The sequence below is a fragment of the Triticum urartu genome, chromosome 3, assembly GCF_003073215.2.
Source record: "Triticum urartu cultivar G1812 chromosome 3, Tu2.1, whole genome shotgun sequence".
In the NCBI taxonomy this organism is placed as follows: domain Eukaryota; kingdom Viridiplantae; phylum Streptophyta; class Magnoliopsida; order Poales; family Poaceae; genus Triticum; species Triticum urartu.
Genome location: NC_053024.1, coordinates 30,368,245 through 30,386,367, shown reverse-complemented (window position 1 = coordinate 30,386,367; position 18,123 = coordinate 30,368,245). Strand labels below are relative to the sequence as shown.

Here is an 18,123-nt window from a genome sequence, read left to right as displayed (position 1 = left end):
GTAGTATGCGCGTGGAGTTGGGCGGTGGTCGCCGGCGAGGTTGCGCGCGCGTCAGGGAAAAGCACGGCTCTGCTTGATTGAGTGGATACAATCTACGGAGATGACCAAGTAAGTATGCGCCTTCCGCTTCCACGATTTAATCTGCTTGCTATGAATTGGGATATAATATTACAATGTTTAGACTGATATATGCATCCCAATTCTGAAATTTTAGGGGCTCCAGGTAGAGCCAAATCGTGTGTATTCAGTTTTGGGGGAATTTACAGTCAAGAAGTCATTGGTAGCTGTCTGCCTCCGATGCCTTTTAGCATTTGGAACACAACACTCATCACAATTAGGACTCTAGGACATGCATACATGGAATATGTTCTACTACAATGGCGAATTTTGCTGCGCCTGTTCAATTTCTGAATGTACTCTAGTATAGGCCACCTTCTCACAGTGCTGGAAATGAATGTAGGTTCTTTCATTCACATGGCCTATCTTCTCAAAGAGTTGGCGATTGTTGTACAATTTTTGAATTCACAAGGCTGATCTCCTCGGATCTGGTAGAACTTGAACTCTGTACATCCATATTGTGAGCTGAACTTTCACTGGAATGAGAGATAAGCGCGCAGGTCAAGTTATTTGCATAATCATTATTGCAAAGAAAACAAAGTAATAAAAAGTATGGGAGAATATCTTACAGCAATCCTGAGAAGTTTTGCTTCGGTGGCATGTCCATGTCATCTGAGCTTCTCTCGAACATTTCTAGAACTTTGGTTATGGTAGGGCGATATGCAGGTAATATCTGTACGCACCACAGGCCAATTAATGTCATCTTTCTTGCGATTTCCTCAATTTCTCCTGTGACTTCACATGCTTGTAATCCATCATCTTGCGCAAAGTGATCATAAATCCAGTCTGGAAAATAATTTTCGCTGGATTTTGCAACAGTTGATTTTACATTTCTCCTTCCTCCAACCATCTCCAAAAGCATCATTCCATAACTATAAACATCCGACTTTGTTGAAACCACCCCGAAGGTTCGAGAGTGAACTTCTGGGGCGATGAATCCAATTGTTCCTCTAGCTCCAGTCATTGAAAGCTTGCTCTCCTTTGTATGACACAATTTAGCTAGACCAAAATCAGCAATCTTTGGGCTGAAATCCTTGTCTAGAAGGATATTTTGGGGCTTGATATCGAAATGGATGATACGTGTATTACAGCTATGGTGCAAGTATTCGAGGCCACGAGCAATCCCAATTGCTATTGCATAGAGCCTCTCCCATCCTAAAATTTCTTTGGGGTTCTCTGAGTAAATGTACTTATCCAAGGAACCATTGGGCATGTACTCATATATAAGAGCTCGTTTTGATCCCTCCAAACAAAATCCAAATAAGCTAACAACATTAACATGAGAGGTCCTGCCAATGCTCATAACCTCATTCAGAAACTCGTCTCCATTTCCTTTGCAATCATGCAAGAATTTCACAGCAACCAGACGACCATCGTGTAGTCTTCCTTTGAAAACCACACCATAACCACCTTTACCAAGCTGATCGTTACGAGAAGAAGTTATCTTCATTACCTCTGAGTACGTGTATCTTTTTGGAGCCAGGGATCCATATGATACTATCATGGCCTCGTAATTCTTCTCAGTGTTGCTGCTAGACTTCTTGCAAAGGAGAAACCATAGTCTTTTCCCTTTTCCATTCCATATGAGCACATAAAGACATGCAAAGAGAAAGGTTGCAGCTGCTGATGTAGTACCTGAGATGGAAGCAGATGTTATTTTCTTTTGTAAACCAGAAGTTATACTACATTCATTATGATTTTCAGACCATTAGTAGTTTAAATTTCTCTTTCTGCAAAAGTACATGGTTGCAAAATTAGTACTACAGATGAAAAGATAGCAAAAAAAATAGCGTACCTATTAGCATTAGTATTACATTAGTTGCTTTTCCATAAGGAAGAGACAAGCATCACATATGAATATTTAATATTCTGCTGATGAAGTATACCAAAAAAAACATTGCAAGATAGTGAAGAAAAATAGAACATGTGCTACCTATCTGACTTCCTTTTGATAGAGTAGCAATGTCGATCAAATACAGGTTCGACAAAAAAAGTAGTTATAGGCATTGTGCAGATTTAGTAGTCAATATGAGCGATCACATAAACTGTGATCTATAAGTATGTTTAGATGGCATTGCATTGGATGGTACATTTCAATCTACATGTATTACAGCAATGGTGCATTGGATGGTACATTTCAAATCTTGCTCTCCTTTGTATGACACAATTTAGCTAGACCAAAATCAGCAATCTTTGGGCTGAAATCCTTGTCTAGAAGGATATTTTGGGGCTTGATATCGAAATGGATGATACATGTATTACAGCAATGGTGCAAGTATTCGAGGCCACGAGCAATCCCGATTGCTATCACATAAAGCCTCTCCCATCCTAAATTTTCTTTGGGGTGCTCTGAATAAATGTACCTATCCAAGGAACCATTGGGCATGTACTCATATATAAGAGCTCGCTTTGATCCCTCCAAACAAAACCCATATAAGCTAACAACATTAACATGAGAAGTCCTGCCAATGCTCATAACTTCATTAACAAACTCGTCCCCATTTCCTTTGCAGTCATGCAAGAATTTTACTGCTACCAGACGACCATCATGCAGTCTTCCTTTGAAAACAACACCATAACCTCCTTTTCCAAGCTGATCGTTGCGAGAAGATGTTATCTTCAGTACCTCTGAATACATGTATCTTTTTGGAGCTAGGGATCCGTACGATACTATCATGGCCTCATAATTCTTTTCGGTGTTGCTGCTAGTCTTATTGCAAAGGAGAAACCTTAGTCTTTTCCCTTTTTTGCGCCATATCAGGACATAAATACATGTAAAGAGCAAGGCTCCAGCGGCTGATGTCACAGCTGAGATTGAAGCAGATTGATGTTACTTCCTTCTTTAAACCAGGACTTGTAAAACATCCATTTGATTTCTATTCTAAGAACGTCAATAGTTTAAATTTCTCAAGTGAGAGTTGCTTGTTTTCAAGTTTTAATTCCAGAATCAGTTTTCAATGATTACATGGATGATAGATTTTTAAGGTAGTATTTCAACATACAAATCACAGCTATTGAACTACTAATATTTCATTCATTACACATGAGAAAATGGCAAAAGTGTGAGCATACCTATTAGCATAATCTTCTTGCTAGTCCCCTTGCTACCTGGAATATAACATATAACATTTATGAGTAAAAGCAATGTTATCCAACAGTACTGCATTGGTTGTTTTTCAAAAGAAAATGAATAGCATCATGTATGGATCTTACAATCAGATATTACAATCTCAACCCAAACCTTTTCCATGCGCCATAATCAACGCTGCAACTTACACATAAGAGCTTAAAATGCTGCTACAAAACACCGTAAAACAACGACCATACCCCCCTAACTGAAAAACAGAGTAAACTGGACAGAACAGCAGCCATACTGGGAGATAAAAGGAAACCATTTACAGCTAGTAGGTATGTGCATGTTGTGTTCATTTTTCTTGTAATTCCCCTCAACTTAGTGCGCCAAAATCGAAGACTACTTAATGTACAGAACTAAAGCGGTGTATCTTTTTTTACGATCAAACTCACTGTCACTATTATATATGTGAACTCCGCCCGCAGATGATGGACAAAGACATGCTGGCTGGAGCAGTGGCACTTGAAGATATCATAGGCGATATTGATCTTGCAAATTCTCCATGTCCACTTTGCAGCCGCCGGACATGCACTCAAGAAGAAACCTAACTCCATCAACCACCCCCTCGTACCCCAACACTGGCATCATCAGAAAGGTACAGCTCCCTGAACCGGCCTTCAAATGTCACATGGCTTGTACGCCGGAGCAAGCCACACAAATGAGTTATTGAGCGACCGGTGTTGGATCCACTGGCATAGTTCATGGGTTCCTATGTAAGCGGAGGTGGCCGCGCATGCGGGGGCAGCTGTAGAGGAAGAAGAGCTCCTGGTTGGCAGCGCTGATGTAGAGGCCAATATCAGAAGAGGTGTCCACATGGAGTTCGATATCACACACGCTGTTGGAGAGCTAGAGGTTGGTGACATAGATGGAGTTTTCTGGGTAGTAGATGATGAGGATCTCATTCAGAGCGATGCCTTGTCGGTGCTGTCGCGGGTGAATTGGAAGGTATGGTAGCCACACTCGGGCAGGTACCTGCCGCAGAGCCACAAAGAATACACCATATGGATGTCCCTGCACACATGTTGCCCATGTAAGCCCTAAACCCTGACCAGATACAAAGGATTTTGGAGGGGAGAAAAATGATAAGCATCCCTACTGTGGTTGAACACTGAACTAAACTGAATTCCATAGTGGACAGGTAACAAGCATCGAAGACGGATCCGCATGCCGTGTTGAATCATGTAAGCTGGGTACCCCTACCACCAGACGATTGGTGGACAGGAAGAAGGAAGAAGAAGAGATATTTTGGTGAGAAATGTAAACTGCCAACTAGATAATCACATAGGAAAGGAGATGAAAAAAAAAACAAATGTGGGGAAGGTTGATATTTCGTCAACCTTACCAATATTTTGACAAAGAAAAAAGTGAAAGTTAATTGATATTACCTCGTCCCGTGGGAGTTTAGTTTACACTCCCCCAAAGACTTTTATTTAGGAACGGAGGGAGTAGATTTAAAATTTTAAATAGAGAAACATTTCGCTCCTCGCCGAAATGACTGAAATTTCATAAATTATGTAATTATTTCGAAAATTTTAGACAAATTATATCTAATTTTGATGGAATGTTATATTTAAATTCCAGACAGATAATCTTACAGAAGTTTACGAATATCATAGTTCTAGTCTTTGTTCTTGAGGGCGAGTAACTAGCCAACAAAACCTCACGGACTTAACTAGTTGAATCATATAAAATGTATGAATATACATGCAGTACTAAATTAAAATTCTTTACACGACAAAAAAAATTCAAAATTCTTTAAACCTGGGATTGAACTGCCGCTAGAGTTACCTGAACTAGGACAGATGATGAAGTCAGACACGCCGTCAGAGCAGCGGCACTCGAAGATATCGTAGGTGGTGTTGATCCGGCAAAGCCCACCGGTCTCCCTGCACGATGTGCAGTTGCCGGCTGTGTACCCGAGACGAAACCCACCCTTCATCAGCTGCCCGTAGTCTGCCCCAGTCGCCCCCGGGTAGCCGAGAACCGGCATCATTGACACCGTGCAGTTCCCTGGCACCGCCCATTTGTCGTCCGGCTTGTAACCCCCAGCAAGCAACGCGAAGGAGTTGTTGTGCGACCTGTTGGCGCAGTTCAAAGGCGCCCACGTAGGTGGCCCCCGCCCTGCGTGCAGGTCGGTGCAGTTGTAGAGGAAGAAGAGCTCCTGGTTGGCGTGGCTGATGCTGAAGGGCGCGAGGCCGAGATCCGAGGAGGCGTTCACTTGGATCTCGACGTTGCAGGTCCCGTCGGAGAGCTCGAGATTGGTGACCCGGAATGAGCTGTCATCGTAGGAGATGTCCAGGATCTGGTACTTCCAGAATGAGTTCTCGAGGAAGGCCATGCCGGCGCCGTCGCACGCGACGCGGAAGGCCCGGTAGCCGCACTCTGGCGGGTGTGTGGCGCCGAGCCAGAACGGGTATGTGATGCGCAGGCCCCCGCACATCACCGGCTCGCAGGAAGACCACAGCGACGGTGTCGTCGTGGTGTTGATGGCGTGGGTGGCTACGATAGATAGTAGCAGCGTGGCCGAGCAGAGCACGGCGGCGGCGGCGGCGGGTGCCGGGGCACGAAACGGATGCATCGGTGGATCTTGTTACAACGGAATGGAAGATTGAAGAGGCTAATTAACGGCTAAGGGATCGATGCTCCCGAAGGCTGAAAGAGGAAGGCGTACATTGAAGAGCGGCAGCCGATGATGATGAGAATTGAGGAGATTTGTGAGAAGAAGCTAGCAGTACACACGGGAACGGGACATTGATGCATGGTTGCCGGACGTGTTGACTGTTCGTCGTCACGGAGTTTGACTGAAGTGGACATCACCACGGCACTCACCGGCGGGTGGGTCCCCAGGGCCCGGTTGCCAGTAACCGGAGGAAGGTCATCGGTCCGGGTTTATGTTTGAACGCCTCCTTACCTACTGCTCAGTGACCAGGAGGCCACCGCATAACGCTGGCTCGCAGGACGTCGACGACAACGACCACGAAAGAATCATCGGTGGTGCTAGAGAGGAGGGCAGTGGGCACCGAGCCGAAGCATGGCAGCTGCAGGACATGAAACGGATCCATCTTCTTGCACCGTGGTAGCATGTACTTACAAGTGTGAAAACCAGAGAAGAAGACCCCTTTTCCAAACCAATGACAGACGAGAAGGTCAAGGAAACCAATTGCGGAGCTGGTCAAAGTATCACTGTCGTCGAATTGTCAATTTTCCGGTGACATCAAAATCTTTGATTAGACATCTGCCGTGGACTAAAGCTTGAATCCCATTTCTCACTACAGTTTATCCCGATTTTCTGGAAACTGGCTATGTATTTCAAGTTTTCATCAGCTAGTAGCTTCGTGGTGTAATTTTGAGTATTAGAATTATGTAAACTAATTTGGAGGCTTACCGGCACATAACCCCCCCCCCCTCGCAACGCAGGCAGGGCAGTCGTAGTTGGCCACCGTTGAGACTGCTGCCTCCCACCCGAGGACCGACAGGTACGTGTATGTGCAGTTCCTGGCCGGGATCGCTTGGGGCATGTCCCGGTCGTATCTCACGCCGAAGTATGCGTAGATGGTCGTGCCGCAGCCAGGAACCCATCGTCGCCACCAGAAGTCGTTATCTCACCAGAACGCGTTCTGTTGGGTTTACACTAGTCAGGCATTTTAGTATCTTTGGTGAACTAAGGAGCTCCCACCTCCAATTTCATTTATTCAATGAAACTGGTAAGACAGTTTTGTGATCGACCCAAAAGGTTCTGGTATTACAACCTCAATCCAAACCTTTTCCAGACCCCATAATCAACGCTGCAACTTACAAATAAAAGCATAAATTATGCTACAAAACACCGTAAAAAAACGATCATATCTGATATGCCCCTAACAAAAAACAGAGTAAACAGAACAGAACACCAGCTATGCTAGTAGGAGATAAGAGGAACCCATTCACAGCTACTAGGTAAGCGCATGTTGTATTCGTTTGTCTTGTAAATCCCCTCAACTTAGTGTGCGAAAATCGAAGACTACTTAGTAACCGGTGCATCTTTTTTTACAGATCAAACTCACTGTCAGTATTATATATGTGAATAACGCCCACAGATGATGGACAAAGACACGCTGCCGGAGCAGTGGCGCTTGCGGACATCCTGGGCGATATTGATCTGGAAACAAGCTGGTTGGGGACATCTGGAACGGTAGGAGATCCGGTGGTGAATTGTGTGGAGGATGTGTACGCAAAGGCAAAGTATATATATGGGGGTGAGACCGTGGGAGACGAAGTCCAAATGAATCTGACAGGTTCAGCAACGATTTTTCAGAGGAAAATAAACCAGTTCAGCAGAACCCAAGGGACAGGCTTGACTAAGGAGAGGCGACAGGTGATGTGGCTGCTGCCTGCTGACCATGGACTGAAGATCTGAGTGTCTGTGCTCCGCAGACAGCAGCGCTATGGTAAGTTCCTTCCTATATTTCTCTGTCGGCCTTTTAGTTCTAAGAATCCGCATTTCAAGTTTCATGACATGATAACTTGATAGAAAAGGCGAGCATTAAGTGAATTGTGCGTACAAGCTTCATATTCAGTTGGAGAAGGAGAAGAAAGGAGCTAGTGCCTGAAGTAGTACAGTTGTGGCCGGCAACCTGAAGGCTTGCAATGATCAATCATGGAAAAGAATATGGTCTATGGCCTGCCGAAAGAATATCAAACTGTTCGTTTGGAGATTGCAGCACAACTCTTTGGCCCTCTGTAATAATCTTGAGCGACGATGCGTCAACCTGGACAGCACCAAGTGCTTTTTCTGTGGCAGAGTTGATGAAGATGGTGCTCATCTTTTTGTCAAGTGTAAAGCTATCAAGGAAGTGTGGAGAATGCTCCACCTTGAGGGTGTACGTACGAGACTAGAGGAAGTTGGTTCAGCACATGTAGTTCTAAATGTCCTCTGAACTATTACAGATCAGCAGAGAATTGAAATACTCACACTGTGGTGGCAGTGGTGGCATAACCGGAATAAAATTCGGGAAGGTAAACTCCCTGTCTCGACGGCTGAGCTGGTATGGCGTACAAAAACTTATACACTTGAATATGCTGAAATATTCAGGAATAAGGAAAACAAAAGGAATATTCAGTGGACGGTGCCTCCTGATGATATGGTAAAAATCAATGTTGATGGGGGCCTTTACTCCAGGCATTACCCGTGCGGGCTGAGGTGTGGTTGCCATGGCTCAGTGTTTTATGTTGCGGCTGGACACAAGGAATCCATTAAGGATGCTTTCGGAGCTGAACTTGAAGCAATTGAGGAAGGAAGCTGTTTCTATTACATCTGATTTGGGAATGTTGCGGGTGGTGTTTGAAACAGATTCAGCTTTTGAGGTGGCTGGTTGTGTAATAGTATTACAGTAATAGCTTGGAGCAATTGAGGTGGCTGGTTGTGTTTTGGGTGATTTACCCAAGCACCCGTAAGCAATAAAATTTGGCTTTCTCTCTCTCAAAAAAAAGAGAACTTGTTAGTACTAATGGAAATTATGAGCACCAGTTAGTTCAGCTATTACCAGTAACGAGTGAGTGACATGATTGCAACTTAGATTAAGAGATGATTCGGCGGGTGAACTTACCTGCAGGTAAAGGCGTAGGGTGAGGTTGCGGCGGATCCCACGTCAAGCGGAAGCCATCTTTGATGAGCTGCTCGTAGTCGGTCGCGTTCGTGAACGTCTCGCCCGGCGAGGAGCCCCGCAGCGGCAGGACCATAGCTTCGCATCCATCCAAGGCATAGCCGGCATAGTCCCCGGTGGGGTCGTAAGGCACTCCAGCGCGAACGAATGCGTTGCTCGCGTTCACGCACCTCATCATCGCCGTCTGCACCAGCCGTCTGTCTCGACGTGTTGTCGCCGCCGCCGCCGCGGCTTTCTCCGTGCAGTTATAGAAGATGAGGTTCAAGTTGATGGGGTCGATCCTAAACTGACGGGCCAGTTTGACGGTGGTGTTGTAGATATGAAAGCATGTGTTGGAGGCGCCGCGCAATAGTTCCAGCTTGCCCAGATCAACGGCGTGTAAGCTTCGTTCCTTGTACGAGATGTTGGAGATTGAAAAGCCGGGGATGAAGGGCACAAAGCTCCGTAGAACTGGATGACTGCTATTCAAGCATGCCAGCTCGAAGTCCGGGGATCCAGGCGAACCACATGATCTTCCCGTCTCCCAGTCAGTGAGCCAAAACGGGTCGGAGACAATGACGTTGCCGCACATGGCCGAGCAGCCTACGCTTTGCTGCTCCTGAGCCGCCGTGACCGCAAGCATCAGCGGTAGACACCAGGCCCAGACCAAGATGATGAACCAGCCGTGCATGGCGGCGTAAGATTTGGGATCTGTAGGTGTAAGGCTGTGGGGAGATTATAGAACACTAACCGGAGAATGAATGGTGGTAGCCTATATGGAAAATGCTAGCGGGTCCACAGATCCCGGGAGGCTCAAAAGACTTGGACTGTTCTCTAAAGAAACAAAGACTTTGACTGGCTGAGTAACGAATTCGGTAAGATACCTAGGAAAAGTCTCGGCTCGGCCGAACCAACGATGTCATGTGCGGTAGTGGACAACCGTTGACTGACTGTGCTTCTCTGCAGCACCATGGTCCATGGGCCACTCTGAGCCTGTGCCAGTGCTACCTAGACCATGGGCCAGGCGCGCACATGAGCTCACCCGCTCGGCCTGCTCGAATGCCCGCCCGCTCCGCCATCGAGGGAAAGTCCGAGAGCCCAACTCTGCCATCGCTAGGCCGCCGCCGTCGGCTGATCTCTTTTTTTTTTGCGGGGAAAATAATAATTTGATTACTCAAGGAGGCCTCTCAGCCAGAGCCAGTTTTACAATAAAATCCATCCCGACAGCGAGCCAAACTATGGTGCGCGGCGTGCTACAGCCATAAGTGGCCAGCTCATGGCTAACAATGTTCTGAGAACGACTAAAATGTATAAAACAAATCTTTCTAGCCTTAAGATCGGCCAACCCGTGGATCTCCTCTATGAGTGCACGATGCAACGATCTATCCGCCTCGCGTCCCGTGATCATGGACACCGCCTCTGCACTATCCATCTCAACCAAAATAGATAGGGTGGTCAGATGCACCGCCAACGCCAACCCTTCTCTGCACGACGCTAACTCCGCCTCCAAAGCATTATCACATGTGCAGAGTTCCCTACATGCACTATAGATGATCTCGCCTCTATCATCACGCAGGATCATTCCTCCACCCGCTGCACCTGCAGCCGTGATGTAACTTCCGTCCGTGTTCAGCTTTGCCCAGCCTGGCTCGGGGGGTACCCAACGCGAGCGCACCTTGGGTACCATGCTCGCTATGGCGTGCGGTTGTGAGGCCAAGACCACCATCTTTCCTTTCTCCAGGTCACCATTGGGGTGTTGTTGAATGCACAGAAGTGAATTAATATACCCCTGCAAAAAACGCCGAGAGGCCTCAACTGTGGGTGGCGCCTTGTCGTGTGTGATCTCATTGCGGACATACCAGATTCTCCACATCGTCATAAGCACCACCAGTCTCGCCGAGTCATCCAATGGGTCCAACAATGAAAATATCCACTCTGGACCTGTGTTGCGGATGGACTCCACCTTGGGAATATTCCAGTCCAAGGCCATAGCACGCCATAGCTCTCTTGCCAGGGGCACCTGCACAGCGCATGGAATCCGTCCTCGCATTCCACACCACAAAGGGGGCAGATGTCAGTAAGCTCAAGGTGTCGCGAGGCTTTATTAGCCCAAGTAGCAAGTGAATTGGTGGCGACTCTCCAAGCGAACACGCGTACCTTTGGGGGAGCAGGGCACCCCCATATGATCTTCCAGATGGCGCGACGACCATCTGGTGCCCTGCTAGTGGCGGATGCCGATGGACGCTCGCGCTCGTCCATGGCTAGGCGATAGGCGGATCGAACGGTGAAGACACCGTTCCTCTCCGGAGCCCATGCAATAATGTCGTTGGTGACGCGAGGCGACGTATGAATGGTAGGAAGTACCGGCGGAGAAGGTCCACTCGCCAGGACCCATCTCCGTCCAGGAGCTCCGCCACCCTCCTCAGGCGACACGTACCCTGCGGAGTAATAGGTTGGCGCGACGGCTCCCTCGGCAGCCACCGATCACGCCATATGCGAATGTCCCGCCCATCGCCGACGCGCCATATGATGCCCTTTTTCAAGAGCTCGAGGCCGTACTGAATTGCCTGCCACGTCGGAGAGGCGTTGCCCGCAAAGACTGTATCTTCGAGGCGCCCATCATGATAGTACCGCGCCTTGAGAACCTGCGCACACAAGCTGTTGGGATTAGTTAGAAGACGCCATGCCTGTCTCACTAGGAGAGCCTGGTTGAAAAGGCGGAAATCTCTGAATCCCAAACCACCCTTGCTTTTCTGTGCTTGAATCTTCGGCCATGACAGCCAATGTGTTTTTCGCTTGCCTTCCGAAGCCCCCCACCAAAAGTTTCTGACCATTCTGTTCAAATCATCACATACTGACATAGGTAACTTGAAAACATCCATAATATAAGTAGGGATGGCCTGAGCTACTGCCTTAATCATAGTCTCCTTCCCAGCAAGAGAGAGGGTGTCACCCCACGCAATAATCCGTTTCAGCAGCCGGGATTGCAAGCTCTGGAATTTACCTCGCGACATGCGACCTTCAGGCGTAGGGAGGCCTAGGTCCTCTTCCGCTTTAAAAAACAGTAAAGTAAAGTGTCATCTTTTTTCTCCCCATATTTTAACAGAGCGGATAGACCATCAGCCATAAAAAGGAACAGAAACGGGGACAGTGGATCACCTTGCCGTAGCCCGGGCGACAGTGCAAATGACACCAAGAGGGTTCCATTGAATTTTACTGAGTATCTCACCGAGATGATGCAAGCCATAATCCAGTCCACCCACCGGCGAGCGAAACCCATCTTTTTCATCATCCGCTCTAAGAAGATTCAGTCCACCCTATCATAAGCCTTGGATAAGTCCAGCTTGTATGCACAGAAGAGTCACCAGACTCTCCAGCTGCGTAACCCCACCGCCTGCCACGGCCATGGGGCATCGCCCGCTCCGCGGAGCCGGTGGTTAGGACTGGAAATGCGAGGCTGCAGCGATGATGTCGAGGGAAAGTAACGTCACGACAGGGCGACCTGCGCCGCGGCAAGAGTAGTTCTCTGGTCGCCACTGCGGTTGTGCACCTGTGGAAGGGAAGTAAGGGCATGTTGTGAACCTATCCAACTCTGAGCTTCACAAACTGCAGAGTCAAAACCGAGCAGAACGCATTAGCTCCACCAAGCTAAATTCATGAAGCTTGATGGACCACAGTGCAAATTTGAGAAGCCAGGAAAAACAAGCTCCGCGTTTAACAGGAATCTAAAGTTCCACGTATTTGTGTGATTTTGCCACCTCCCAGGAAAACCATTCTACCTGAGCCCTTGACAACAGGGCCGAACCGTTTTCACACGCCTCCCTTGCTCGTTCTCACACATATGTCTCTCTAACCCTAACCATGTCCGCTAGTAGCACAGCTATGCTGTCGCCGGCCGGATCCTTTCCTCCGCCTACATATCCATCCATCCATCCTAACCTCCTTCCCGCTGAATCATGTCGTCAGCACCGCTAGTCCCATTGCCAGCGATGAGCAGCGACCCCATCACTACCAGAAAAACTGGGGTTGCTGACGGCCAAATATATGCCGACGTCCCCGTCGGCATCGCCGGGCATATCCCGACGGCCAAGGATAGGCCGTAGGCGTAGGAAAGCCGTTGGCATAAATCAATCTATGCCGACGGGGCCGTCGGCATAGACGAGGCCGTCGGGACCGCCCGAGATACGCCTACGGGGCCCGTCGGCATAGGTCAGGCCGTCGGCATAGCACGGGCCCACCTGCCCGGTCAGCGCTGACCATTTGACGGCGTTGAACCTACGCCGACGGGTGGTAACGGCGGCCGTCGGCATATCTGTGGCAGAGGTATGCCTACGGCATAGCCGTCGGCATAGGCCCCTCTGCCACGTCAACGATCCGTGTGCCACGCCACGTCATCGATCCGTGTGTGCGCAGGTATGCCGACGGCCTTGCCGTCGGCATATATTTACTTTACTTAATTTTTATATTTATCTATGGCAGAGGTATGCCTACGGCACAGCCGTCGGCATAGGCCCCTTCGCCACGTCATCGATCGTTGTGCCACGCCACGTCACCGATCCATGGGACAACCTCCGTGTGTGCACATATATGCCGACGGCCTTCGTGGGCATTACTTTATTTTTTTATTTTTACTTTGTTTTGTTATTTTTACTTTATTTTAGTTTTTGCTTTTGCATAAGATAATTATGCCTTATCTAAAAAAACAAACCTGATGGTATATCGATTGCCCCCCGTTACGAACGTCGCTATCGCCGTGTCACGGAGGGGGGAAACGGTCGACATGGAAGGAATTCTGGTTGGGGGGGGGGGTTCGGGGTGTAGCTATGTCACCGAAACATTGCATGGGTCCCGATGCATATGTGAAAGTGTTCATGCATGCGTAGACGCCCGTCTTGGGGCTCCGGGGTGTGCCCCCCCTCACGGACGGCGCCGCCGCCGGCACCTGGAGGGGGGAAACGGACGCGTGGGGTCTACACGGAGGGGATCTTGCTGTGGGTCTGGCCCGGATGTTGCTCCAAAGTGTTCCTATGGGCTGACCTAACACAACCGGGTGGGGAGGTCCACTGGTCAAAGCCCATCCGTGCAAAGTCAAAGGGCTAGATCCCGTGGTCAAACGCTACAGGGTTAGGCGGGACGGGGGCACTGGGGGGTAGCAATGCCACCGAAGCGTCGCACCGGGCCCTCATACATGCGGGGTGGTGTGGTGGCATGTCCGAAGAGGCGGGACGCGTCTCCGGGGCGTGGCCCCCCCTCACGGACGGCGATGACACGGTAGTAGACGTTCTGTGGTAACGATGCGGCGTCAATATTACTAAATACTCAGAGCGCGATAAAATCATGAGTTTTTTTGCACGACGCGGGCACATGTGCTATAGGAACGATGGTATTTTTTCATAATTTTTGGTGATGGAGAAGTATCCGAAAAATTCCCTCTACGCGGATTGCCCTTCGCGCGTCTATGGCTGTGGCCGGCGGCCTCCGGGGGCTAGCATGCCGCCAAATCTTGCGTAGGCGGCCTCTCACGAGTCTGGAAGTGTTGTGGCGGTTGCAAACGCCCGGCACGCGCGCGTGTCTGGGGTGTGCCCCCCCTCACGGACGGCGCCGCCGCCGGCACCTGGAGGGGGGAAACGGACGCGTGGGGTCTACACGGAGGGGATCTTGCTGTGGGTCTGGCCCGGATGTTGCTCCAAAGTGTTCCTATGGGCTGACCTAACACAACCGGGTGGGGAGGTCCACTGGTCAAAGCCCGTCCGTGCAAAGTCAAAGGGCTAGATCCCGTGGTCAAACGCTACAGGGTTAGGCGGGACGGGGGCACTGGGGGGTAGCAATGCCACCGGAGCGTGGCACCGGGCCCTCATACATGCGAGGTGGTGTGGTGGCATGTCCGAAGAGGCGGGACGCGTCTCCGGGGCGTGGCCCCCCTCACGGACGGCGATGACACGGTAGTAGACGTTCTGCGGTAACGATGCGGCGTCAATATTACTAAATACTCAGAGCGCGATAAAATCATGAGTTTTTTTGCACGATGCGGGCACATGTGCTATAGGAACGATGGTATTTTTTCATAATTTTTGGTGATGGAGAAGTATCCGAAAAATTCCCTCTACGCGGATTGCCCTTCGCGCGTCTACGGCTGTGGCCGGCGGCCTCCGGGGGCTAGCATGCCGCCAAATCTTGCGTAGGCGGCCTCTCACGAGTCTGGAAGTGTTGTGGCGGTTGCAAACGCCCGGCACGCGCGCGTGTCCGGGGTGTGCCCCCCCTCACGGACGGCGCTGCCGCCGGCACCTGGAGGGGGGAAACGGACGCGTGGGGTCTACACGGAGGGGATCTTGCTGTGGGTCTGGCCCGGATGTTGCTCCAAAGTGTTCCTATGGGCTGACCTAACACAACCGGGTGGGGAGGTCCACTGGTCAAAGCCCGTCCGTGCAAAGTGAAAGGGCTAGATCCCGTGGTCAAACGCTATAGGGTTAGGCGGGACGGGGGCACTAGGGGTAGCAATGCCACCGGAGCGTCGCACCGGGCCCTCATACATGCGGGGTGGTGTGGTGGCATGTCCGAAGAGGCGGGACGCGTGTCCGGGGTGTGCCCCACCTCACGGATGCGCCGCCGCCGGCGACCCCACGCGACCGTTTCCCCCCTCCAGGTGCGGGGTATCGGGTCCCATACAGACGGTAAACTAAGAATCTAAAATGTAATAATTGAATTAGTGAACTATTTAAACAGGTCTAATTGCTTTTCCCTCGGCGAGGTGGGACTATTTAAAAAAAAAAGTAGTTGCCATCTATGCCTACGGCATAGCCGTCGGCATAGGCCTCCTATCTATGCCGACGGCCTGGCCGTCGGCATAGAGCCACCCTTATCCACTCGATGGCCCTCTCGCTATCAGGTGGGACCACTCCTATGCCGACGGCCTACGGCCACCTTATCCTCGACCCGGCCCTCCTCCTCCACTCGTTTCTCTCCTCGCACCCCGATCCAACTCCCTCTCCTCGACAGCCAACCGCCGCCGCCACCCTCTCCGCACCGTCGACGCCCCCCTAGCCGCTCGCCCCACCACCGGCCGCCGCCATCTCCACCCACTGGCGCCACGCCGCCGCCATCTCCACCCCCCTCCGTCGGACGCCCTCTTCTCCGCCCCCTCCTCCGCGTTGCTCCGCCCCCTCCTCCGCGTCATTGCCATCTCCACCCCCCTCCGTCGGACGCCCTCTCCGCCGCCGCCATCTCCACCCCCTCCGTCCGACCCCCCACCCGCGCTGCTCCGCCCCCTCCTCCGCGTCGTTGCCCCGCCGGTCGCCACCTCGCCCCGACCTGCCCTACCCCGCCGGCCGCCACCTCGCCCCCACCCCGCGCTCCACCACCGCGTCGCCCCATCGGTCGCCTCCTCGCCCCGGCCCTGCCTGGCTCCGCCTCGCCTCGGCCCTGCCGCTCCGGTGAGACCTCCACCTTTTTTTTCTGTTTTTAGATAGATAGATTGTTAGATATATAGATAGATAGATCGATAGATAGATCAATAGATAGATAGATTGTTAGATATATAGATAGAGATAGATAAATTTTTTGTTCGATGAGATGAATCGATGATGATGATGAATAGACAATGATGATGAATATATTGTTGATATTGTTAGTTGTGATGATGATGATGATGAATATTTATTTAATATTGTTAGTTGTGATGATGATGATGAATATGTGATGAAATAACCCTACATGATTCAAGAATAAATGAATGCACCTAAATTTGTGAGTTGATGATGAATATGCTTTATGAGTTGTGATGTTCTAAATTTTTGTCGCATTGGAATTTGCAGGTTTTGTAGAGTTTCATGTCGGTGGAGTGATCGTCATCGGAGTTGTTGGTCAAGGATCGTCCCTCCTCTGTTCGACTACTTCCTCTATAGCCGAAGGTGAGCTACGAATCCACCTACACCTCCTACGCTCTTTTAATCATGTCACTAGATTTCATTTTCAAGTCAACTAGCGTACCCTAGGCGTCTCCCGTCCGAAAGGTTTGCATCGATAAATATGCATTCAATTGCATATTTATCACCGCAGCTCTTTCGGATTGTCCAGCGTTTTCCACGGACAGCCCGAGGATGTGTAGATTGGGTATGTTCTCCATGTTCTACCCCGTTCCGAGACAGGATTTCGGCGGCGCCTTGTTGGGGAACGTTGGCAGAAAACAAAAATTTTCCTACTCGTTTCACCAAGATCATCTAGGAGTTCATCTAGCAACGAGTCATTCGGATGCATCTACATACCTTTGTAGATCGCGCACGGAAGCGTCAAAGAACGGTGATGATGTAGTCGAACTCGAACGTGATCCAAATCACCGATGACCAAGCGCCGAACGGACGGCACCTCCGCGTTCAACACACGTACGGGACGGGAGACGTCTCCTCCTTCTTGATCCAGCAAGGGAAGGAGAGGTTGATGAAGATCCAGCAGCACGACGGCGTGGTGGTGGATGCAGGGCGTCACAGTAGCAGGGCTTCGCGCCTATACTACGAGGGAGAGACGTAACGGGGAGAGAGGGAGCGCCAGGGGCTGGGGTATGAAGTCCCTCCTCTCCCCCACTATATATAGGGGGCCAGGGGGGGTGCGCGGCCCTAGGAGATCCAATCTCCTAGGTGGCGGCGGCCAAGGGGAGGTTTCCCTCCCCCCCAAGGCACCTAGGGGTGCCTTCCACCACTTGGACTCTTCCTTGGTGGAAACCCTAGGCGCATGGGCCTATAGGGGGTGGCGCCCCAGCCCACTATGGGCTGGGTTCCCTCCTATTTCAGCCCATGGGGCCCTCCGGGATAGGTGGCCCCACCCGGTGGACCCCCGGGACCCTTCCGGTGGTCCCGGTACAATACCGAACCCCGAAACTTGTCCCGATGGCCGAAACAGCACTTCCTATATATAATTCTTTACCTCCGGACCATTCCGGAACTCCTCGTGACGTCCGGGATCTCATCCGGGACTCCGAACAACATTCGGGTTACTGCATATACATATCCCTACAACCCTAGCGTCACCGAACCTTAAGTGTGTAGACCCTACGGGTTCGGGAGACATGTAGACATGACCGAGATGGCTCTCCGGTCAATAACCAACAGCGGGATCTGGATACCCATGTTGGCTCCCACATGCTCCACGATGATCTCATCGGATGAACCACGATGTCGAGGATTCAATCAACCCCGTATGCAATTCCCTTTGTCAATCGATATGTTACTTGCCCGAGATTCGATCGTCGGTATCCCAATA

General features: G+C 50.3%; 2 protein-coding genes across 3 annotated transcripts; both read right to left on the bottom strand.

The window, feature by feature from the left end:
• Positions 1-190: 190 nt before the first annotated feature.
• Positions 191-9,589, bottom strand: LOC125542544 (LEAF RUST 10 DISEASE-RESISTANCE LOCUS RECEPTOR-LIKE PROTEIN KINASE-like 2.1). 2 transcript variants are annotated; one of them, XM_048705620.1, is made up of 4 exons: positions 8,836-9,589; positions 3,190-3,225; positions 687-1,752; positions 191-593 (listed from the first exon to the last, which is right to left on the bottom strand). In XM_048705620.1, the coding sequence occupies exons 1-4, from the start codon at positions 9,560-9,562 to the stop codon at positions 488-490; spliced, it is 1,935 nt and encodes a 644-aa protein (XP_048561577.1). In that variant the 5' UTR covers positions 9,563-9,589; the 3' UTR covers positions 191-487. The 2 variants fall into 2 exon arrangements, with proteins under 2 accessions (XP_048561577.1, XP_048561576.1); XM_048705619.1 differs by lacking the exon at positions 8,836-9,589 and adding an exon at positions 5,039-8,205.
• LOC125542545 (LEAF RUST 10 DISEASE-RESISTANCE LOCUS RECEPTOR-LIKE PROTEIN KINASE-like 2.4) lies at positions 2,056-3,178 on the bottom strand. Its single transcript, XM_048705621.1, has one exon. The coding sequence runs from the start codon at positions 2,792-2,794 to the stop codon at positions 2,255-2,257; it is 540 nt and encodes a 179-aa protein (XP_048561578.1). The 5' UTR covers positions 2,795-3,178; the 3' UTR covers positions 2,056-2,254.
• Positions 9,590-18,123: the final 8,534 nt, after the last annotated feature.